Source organism: Myxocyprinus asiaticus, chromosome 32 (genome assembly GCF_019703515.2).
Source record: "Myxocyprinus asiaticus isolate MX2 ecotype Aquarium Trade chromosome 32, UBuf_Myxa_2, whole genome shotgun sequence".
Classification (NCBI taxonomy): Eukaryota; Metazoa; Chordata; class Actinopteri; order Cypriniformes; family Catostomidae; genus Myxocyprinus; species Myxocyprinus asiaticus.
In genome coordinates this window covers 31,588,263-31,597,836 of record NC_059375.1, presented here as the reverse complement: position 1 = coordinate 31,597,836, position 9,574 = coordinate 31,588,263, and the positions used below count along the sequence as shown (strand labels likewise).

At 37.5% G+C, this 9,574-nt stretch overlaps 1 protein-coding gene across 1 annotated transcript in view; it reads right to left on the bottom strand.

Annotated features, from left to right (window-relative positions):
• Positions 1 to 3,054: 3,054 nt before the first annotated feature.
• The window catches only part of LOC127422980 (ankyrin repeat and fibronectin type-III domain-containing protein 1-like), a 155,855-nt gene continuing 149,335 nt past the window's right edge, over positions 3,055 to 9,574 (bottom strand). The window contains exon 25 of the mRNA XM_051666937.1: positions 3,055 to 7,591. Within this exon, the coding sequence (XP_051522897.1) occupies positions 6,825 to 7,591 (767 nt within the window). The 3' untranslated portion in view covers positions 3,055 to 6,824. The remainder of the gene's footprint in view (positions 7,592 to 9,574) is intronic.

Here is a 9,574-nt window from a genome sequence, read left to right as displayed (position 1 = left end):
AAATTTGTGGCATAATCTGGATTACCACAAAAAAATCATTTGACTTTCTTTAAAAAAATAAAATAAAAAACACTTACAGTGGAAGTGAATGAGGACATAAATGTTAAAATACTTGCTTTTTCAAAAGTCTAGCAACAAAACATGAACAGTTTGCATTTTAACATGAATTTAGTGTGATAAAATCACTTTCTTACCTTTTCTGTGTAAAGTTATATCCAATTTTACAACTTCTTTGCCATGAAGACATAACGTAAACCATAAAATGACAGTAAAAACGACGATTTAAACAACTTAACCCGTTTGAACTTTTGACACTGAATTACATCAACTTAACTTTACGTTTTTGGCCTAAACTTAATGAAATCCTCCACAGAGGTGATCTTAACCTGGCAATGTCATTTTTTTTATTTTATTATTATTTTTTTTTTAATTTCATGTATGTATAAGCAAAGCTATAAAAATGTACCACTTTGTACCTTCAGGTCAATTTGACTCGATTCATATACAAATTACAAGAAAGGTGTAAAATTGTAGAAAAGTTTAAAATGTTACAAATGTTTAAAAAGTACACTCATACTCAGAATTGCACGCACACACACACCCACAAATACATATAAGCATATATGCATATATACAGTAAATTCATCCACTCATACACATCATTTCAAAGTGAAAATATTATTATTATTATTATTATTTTACAGAAGTCTCATGTATGCTCTGGTCACTGCTTCTATAAACCCCAAGTAGCCACAAACTTTATATAAGCTCATACTTTGTTTTTTTCAAAATTAGTCTGTTTCTACTTGTCTTTCAGCTTGCCTGGGTAAGTAATCCACTGTTATGTCTCAAATGTCCAGAAAAAAATGCAAAAATAGTATTATAAACAAATCATCCTTTGAATGTGTTCCTATTGATGAAACAGTATACATTATTGCAAAGCTGAGCTTTCAAATGACACCAAGAACACATTTGTAGTCCATTCAGAGGCTGAGATATTCCACAAAATATGGGGGAGGGGTAGAACTTCCCATAAAAGACTGGATGTCCAGAGGCAGTCACAAAACACGTTGAAGCACCTCCCACCTTTCAGATCGGTATATTTTAATAGAAGTTGATAGAGAAAAAAAAAAAAATAAAACATTTCTTGTGTTTGCTGCTATCAGGTGGAATGATTTAAGACTAAATGTAGTGATAGAGCAAACAAAGCCTTTATTACAAGCTTTTGAAATTAAAGTTAAAAAAATGGGTCAATTTCACCTATTATGTTCAAAGTCAGGACTTGATGGTTAAGATCATCCAAGGGTTAAAAGCTAAAATAATACACAAGTTTTAACGGAACAATTAAAATGAGGGACGAGTCAAAATAATTTTTTGTTGTAATCAACAATATTCCTTTACGTTAACAACTGAAAAATATCCACTAAAACTTAAGAAACACAAGTATCATTTCATAGCGTATTTACACTGGAATGTTTATTTTTTTATGACTTAAAACACATCCCTCACAACGTCATATTTAAGTTGCATCACAAAAAGCAAACAAGTTACAACCCCAATTCTGAAAAAGTTGGGACAGTATGAAAAATGCTAATAAAACAAAAATGGGTGATTTGTAAATGATATTCACCCTTTGCTATATTGAAAGCGCTACGCATTATATTATGTTTTACCCTGTGAATTTTTCTTTTTTTTTTAATGTACAGTAATTTCAAATCAGATGATTGCAACACGCTCCAAAAAAAGTTGGGACAGTCGAGTGTTTACCACTGTTAGACATCACCATTTCTTCTAAAAACACTTATTAAGCATTTGGGCACTGAAGACATAAGTTTGTTAAGTTTAAAAAGTGGAATTTTCCATTCCATATGTAGGTTTTTAGCTGCACAATTGTACGGGGTCTTCCGTATGGTGTGCTTCATAATATGCCACACAATCTCAATTGGAGACAGATCAGGACTGCAGGCAGGCCAATCTAGCACCCACACTCTCTGCTTACACAGCCGTGCACTTGTAATCCGGGAAGTATGTGGTTTGAAGTTGTCCTGCTGGAAAATGCAGGGACGTCCCTGGAAAAGACGGTGCTGGATGGCAGAAGCATGTTGCTCCAAAATTTTTACAAATCAGTCTGCATTCATGGTGTTCTCACAGTTGTGCGAGTTACCCATGCAATGGGCACTGACGCACCCCTGGCCCATACAAACCCTGGCTTTTGGACCTGACGCTAATAACAGCTTGGATGGTCCTTTTCCAATTTGGCCCAGATAACACGATGGCTGTGTTTTTCAAAAACTTTTTGAAATGTGGACTCTACGGACCAAAAAACAGTGCCACTGTTCTACTTTCCATCTATGATGAGACCGAGCCCAGAGAAGTCAGCAGCGCTTCTGGACAGTGTTGATGTAGGGCTTCTGCTTTGCATAGTAAAGTCTTAACTTGCATCTGTGGATGCAGCAGTGAATGGTGCTGACTAACAAAGGTTAACTAAAGTTATTCCAAGCCCATGTTCATGATATCCATTACAGATGAATGATGTTTTTTAAGACAGAGATGTCTGAGGGATCAGAGATCACGCGCATTCAGAAGTGGTTTACGTCTTGCCTTTTACACACCGAGATTTGACCAGATTCCTTGAATCTTTTAACTATATTGTGCAGTGTAGAGGGTGAAATGCTTCCAAAATCCTTCCAATTTGTCTTTGGGGAACATTGGTCTCAAAGTGCTGGATTATTTGCTGAAGCATCTGTTGGCAAATTGACAAGTCTTGAATGATCCTTGCTCTTGAAGGACTAGGCTGTTTTTGGAGGCTTCTTATACAGTATACAGTACTATGACACAATTGCCTCACCTGTTTAACATCTCCTGTTTCACATTGCCTTATTTCAACTCGTCAAATTGTTATTAGTCTTAAATTGCCCTTCTCAACTTTTTTGGAGCATGTTGCAATCATCTGATTTGAAATTACTGTACATTTAGAAATAAATAAATAAAATTCACATGATAAAACATCACATTATGTATAGTTGTGGTGCTTTCAATATAGCAACGGGTGAATATAATTTACAAATCACTCCTTTTTGTTTTTATTAGCATTTTTCATACTGTCCCAACTTTTTCAGAATTGGGGTTGTACAACATAACTCATCTGACATGGGAACAACCATCAACAATACAATACTCAAATATATTATTTGGATCAATAAATGCATAATGCAAAAATATACAGATATGATGGTTTTTAAATGTTTTGGCTTGCAATTTACACAGTATAAAGGTATCAAGACAAATATATTCATAACTTAACACCTTATAATAATACCCTAACTGGAATGGCAGTCACAAACATTTCAATGATTTAACTGGAATAAATTAGGTGGAATCTTGTATAATACCTCATCCTTGTGGGATTGTGTTGAACGCATACTGTAAGAACTGAGCCCCAACACACGCACGCACGCGCACGCACACTCACACACACACACACACCAGTGTGTCAGAGCAGTGCATTTTTGCCCACTGGATCTTAAGCACCAGCTGGCATTACTGTACATTAACCAGGAAGATGACAGAACATACAATCGTTTGAAGCAGAAAAGTCCAGTTGTCTTAAAAATAAAACAAAAATACACCACAAACATCAACAAATTGTTGAAACACTGCAACAGACATTCATAATGTTGCTTGCGTAAGATGCCCTTTTCATTTGGGAAAATAACTGTTTCAGTTCCCAGGGCATAAATTTGGATTACTGTGAACACATATAACTATATTCACACTTAATTGGGTAATAGTAATTGCAAAATTAAAATAGTATAGATTAGTGAATAAATACACTACTTTTTGTCCCATAACTTCCCTTTCTTTTCAAATATTTATGGCTTTATTGACAGAACCAGTATTGTGATTTTAATCATTTTACAAAACGAACCCAATTAAATCATCCAAACACTCATAAATATTTTTCTATATAAAGTGGTACAAATTTGTGCATTAAAACAAATAAAGTTGCACCTTTCTCTGCAAAAAGGTCTAAAGTGGTCCATTACAAACAATCCAGATATTAAACTTATTCCTATTACAGTAAAAAGTGTGGGATGCAAATCCATTTAAAAGTGCAGTTTTCTCTTGCCCTCCAACCTGTAAAACAAAAGTGGTTTTCATTTCCTCTTATAATAGTGTGTTATCCAGCATAAATAGGAAAAACAAAAAACAAATCAACTGCAATAAATCTTCAAATGTGAACAATCACAAACCACAAATCACTGTCAATAGGTAAACAATGCACAGTTCAAAGTATTTTTCTTCAATGAAATTAATTGTGATTGTTGTAGAGTTGTGGAACAAATGTCACACACTCTTACCCTGGAAATGTAAGCGCAGTGTAGTTCTAGCGGGAAGACTAGCAGCTGTACATCACTGCACGATTAGCTAGGTAACTCCTAGCCAATCACATGTAAGCCATTGCTTTATAAGTCTGCTCACAATCTATCACATTGCTGTTTCAGTGTGCTAACGCGGCAACCTCCACCACCCCACCACCACCAGTTAAGTCCCGTCCTGCACGGGGGTAGGCTCCTCGCCCCTGTCTCCTATCTCCAGCAGGATATGACAGTTCCAAGTACAACTTCTTCGGACTGCCAGACAGGGCTTACTCCAGAGAGAGACATTACATTTCTGTTTTATATTCATCAAATAAATGTCATCTTAAATTTCACTCAAGTCTACGAGTCTTCCTGATAGAACTAAATTTTTAATTGAGGCTCTTATGTTTTGTAACAAAGCAGACATGTAAATCTTACTGCAGTCTCTAATAATGGGACATTCTTCCATGCATACACTGAAAAACAATCAGTTAGAAACAGGTGCAGTTTGAAGGGGATCATGACTGTTCATACTTCAATAGTTCAGCAAACGATTCTAAATGGGCAGTGAAATTAGCTAATAAATCAATGTGTAAATGCAAGTAAACACATATACTTCAAACTGAATTTTGACTGGCTGCCAATTCACTTAATTCCACTCTTGACCTTCAACACCACAATAAGAACAACAGTAGAGTTTCAAAAGTGAAAAATCCCATTCATTTTCTCCATGGAGAAAATGGTTTTAGTGAATATATGTTAACCTTTCGAGACAAGCCTATCAGGAGCTCTGAGATTGTTAATGATAAATGCCAATGATGTATGCTTCTGAAGCATGATTTCAACATGATTTCAAAAAGTATAATTCACTATCTACAATTCTTAAGAGTTCTTCATCAAACAGAGTGCATAGAGTTCAGCAGTGACTGTGACCACCCAATCTCATCAAGCACTGAAATATAGATCAAGCATTTGCATACAGTACTGTGCAAAAGTTTTAGGCACATTAGATGTTTCACAAAAACATTTGTCTTGAGGTGGTTATTTTACATCTACTTTAGTGTGTCAATAGGAAATATCAGTTTTTGATTTCCAAACAGGCTTTTTGCAATAGAACAAAAGTAGACCAAGTAGTCCTAAAACAGATGGTTTGGCCCCTACAGAGCCCGCATCTCAATATCATTGAGTCAGTCTGGGAATACACAGAGACAGCAATTGAGACAGCCTAGATACATAGAACAAGTTGTCCAAGATGCTAGGAACATCTATCTGCCAACAATCTTGAAAAAAGTGTACCTAGGAGAATTGGTTGTTTACTGCACTTTGTATGAAGTAAACTGATAAATAAAAATTATTAATGGCATGAATAATATCCCCACTATACAACATTTTTCACAACTACATAAAACTTTTGCACATTACTCTATATTTGAATATTTTGCAATAACTTTTAAATAAATTACATGAATAAATTATGATGATTATGATTCGATTGTGTCATTTGCAATGCTTTGTGGGATAAGCAGTTCATTTAAATACTACTTTACTTTAGATCAACGGTTGTAATGTTGTGATTCATCTTGGAGCTATAGTAGTTAAGTTTGGTTTAGGGGCCGTTCAGACTTAAGTGTTCTGGCTTTAAAAAAAAGCTAGATGCAGAGCATCGAATGTAACAGAATGCAGGTGTCTCAAGACTCATTTTTAATGTGGCCACGTCCACACTAACACGTTTAAAAATGCATTTATTTTGCTACGTTTACGCCTCTCGTTCACACTAGAACAGCATTTTCCTCTACAAAACCCAGAGACTTTCTGATCTCCATAACTAAATACTCTGAAAAACTCGCTAGGAAAAGTTTTTAAACTAAAATGTATTAGTGTGGACGTGGCCTAAAACTGGAAGTTCTTTTAACTTGACATGGCACCTTAAAATGGAGTGCTCTTGCGAGAGACGCTGAAAAAAACAGCGCAACTCACGGTCAAAGACATCCGTTTACCGCAACTCTTTACATTCGAAAAACAGCTCAGACGGCTCACACGCATTCGGTGTGAACATCCCCTAAGAATTCTGTACTGAATAAATGTAAATGCCTATAGGGAAAATAAAAGGGATAAACTGGTTTTGTAAACAAGGCCGCTGAAAAGGTGGGCAGTCACTGTTGCGCTCTATTGGCTGAGGCAATTTCAAGTTCTGAGGAAAAGCAGTGCTTTATTTCACGTTGCATTGATAATCAACATTTTAACAGTCAGAGCCATGGTTTATGAGTTCCACAGAGTTGACCAGCAACTTCATCCTCTTCCACTGTCTGCAGAAAGGATGCAAGAATTGATTAGGCTAAGTATCCACTCATTACAACAGTGAGTTGTTATAATGTGTGCAGATGGAGAGGAGGGGTATAGTTTTGGAGGCAATTTAGGTGGTAATAAAACCACAAGTCTTCATGATGGAACACTCAGATCATTCTAAAGAGTGCTGCTGAGGACCTCTGAGACCTGTTCATTCGTTATCTCGTCTGAGTCTACATCCTGAGCTTCTCCTGTTGTGCCATACCCCGATCTGGCCACTGCGGCACCAACTCCTCTCATCCCATTCTCCTCCTCTTTATCCCAGTGTGGAACATCTCGGCTGGGTGAAGTCTTGCTGCAAGACTCCACAAAGATCCTGTGGACGTTGGGCTTACTCTCCCTGTAGGTCGGCCTGTACTCATCCAAACTGTAGGAGGTAGTGGGAGAATGTGGTAGGGAGAGTGGCATCTCCAACGGGAGGTCAATATCACTCTGTCTGGTGTAAATGCCTTCAGACAGCGAAAGCGTGTGGCTCTCGCTCTGTACACGCAGCCAGCGATGTGGTCCACCGAAATAACTCCTCTGGGGATCGCTTTTGGAAAGCAGCTTGCGCTTTGTTGGTAGATCGGCCAGGAACTTGGAATGAGAAGGTTTGTCTGTGGCCTTCACAGAATATGAGGACAATGACAAGTCCTCCAGATCCTTGGTGCATGATTCGGTCTCCAGGATGGACTTGGAGCAAGCGCTGTACTTAAGATCTTGCATCTGGAGAACATCTGGGGCGCTACCACTGAAGACATGTGCGGTCTGATGGGAGAGATCCTGGGCTGAAGAGTAAACCAAGTCCAGGTCACGAGGACTCAGAGCGTCACTTGAGTCATAGTCACTGTCTGTGGGAAGGAAGACCTCAGAGCAGCCCTCTTCATCAGAACCTGGCTGGGACTCTAGAACAGACATAAGTTAAAACAATAAGACAATTGGTACACTGGTTGGAAAAATACCAAGTGTATCTAGACATGGTTAATCAAAAGATCTGTTTTAATCATAAAATGAACATCATTAAAAGTATAGCTTTGCCTCTAAAATCTGATTGGATGAGCCATATTGGAAACTGTAAAACAGATGATATTTCCACACCTCGAATCAATATCCAAACAGACGCACATCAATTGAATTATATATTCAATATTCTAGTTGTTACAAACCATTAAAACAGCCTATAGTTAATTAACGACTTAATTAATAACTTAGTGGAAGAATCTTTTATTGTGATTGTAATTATTAAAGAAATTATTTATCCAAAAATCTTGCCCAGCGCTATAAAGGTTTCAAATCAAATATGGTGCCTTTGAGACATTATATCAGGTTAAACATGTCTCATGGCATGTCTCTTGACCAAATGTCATTGGCATCAAACCTGGCACCGTTCTGAATAACAACTTGGCTTCAGAAGGCTTGGAATATAGTGTACAAGTCATCCGGACAACTGTTATGGTGCTTTTCTGTTTTTTTTTTTTTCTTCATTTTTGTCCTTTACGACAGAAAAGAGCTGCGTAAATTTTCATTTTGTGTTCCGGAGAAAAAATAACAGCATATAGGTTTGAAATGACATAAATGTGATTAAATAATGAAAGAAATTTCATTTTGGGTGAACTATTCTTTTAGTACATTTTATTTCTTGCTGTCTTTTATTATATTGTTGTTTCACCATTTAATACACTATTTTTCACGTTGTGCCTATCAAGGTTAACAGCCCTTAACCTTGGTGAAATCACTGCAACATAAGGCACCTTATGGCTTATTGCTTTAATATCGCATGTTTTACCTTAGTACAGTAACAGTATTAGATAATCTCAATACCGCATTTTAATAAAGCCCACACTCTTTTCTCCTCTGTGTTTTACACAGATTATTGCATCAATCTCAAATATCTGCTGATCAGGAACCACATCTAACCACATCGATCTTAAACCCTCGCCGCTCAAGAACAACCATAACAACAACAACAAACAAGTCATGGCATCCGCTCATGTTATTTCTTCCTGCATTGCATACCACATTTATGATAGCTGCTTCCATTAGCATGGAGGGATTTACATGTGATAAATGTAAGGAATTAGTCAGGCAGACAAAGAATGTTAATGAGTTAGAGACACGCATCCGAACGCTAGTGGAGGTCAGTGAGAAATAGAAGCCAGCAGATACTGCTTCAGATACAGGTAGTACAGCGAGCAACACACACTTTGGTTCTGGCTATAGAACCCCCACAGCAGGCATTTGGGTGACGTCTCGGTGACATACTCGCTAAGCAAAACGACACCACTCTCCCGTTCCTGTTAGGGTTTCCAATCGATTCTCCCCACTCAGTGATGCAACCACTAAGAATCATGTTGAAAGAGCCTTAGTAATAGGTGATTCTATTGTAAGGAACGTGGAAATAGAGACTCCAGCCACTATTGTTCAATGCATTTCTGGGGCTCAGGCGTCTGACATCAGATCAAATTTAAAAGCACTGACTAATGCTAAACATAGATTTTCTAAAATTCTTATTCATGTCGGCACAAACGATGTCCAGCTTCGCCAGTCGGAGTTCACTAAATATAATGTTAAAGAGGTGTGTGAACTTGAAGAAACGATGTCAGACATTGTAATATGCTCTGGCCCCCTCCCTGCTCATCGTGGTGATGAGGTTTATAGTAGATTAGTGTCACTGAATGGCTTGATGTCTGAGTGGTGTCTGGAGAATAGCGTAGGATTTATAGACAATTGGAAGAGTTTTTGGGGTAGACCTGACCAGCTAAAGAGAGATGGACTCCATCCCTCCAGGGAAGGTGCCACTCTCCTGTCTAGTAATTTGGCTCATAGTCTTAATAGTGATAGTATTTGAATAACTGGGACCCAGGTCAGGAAGCAGACAAACCAGTTAA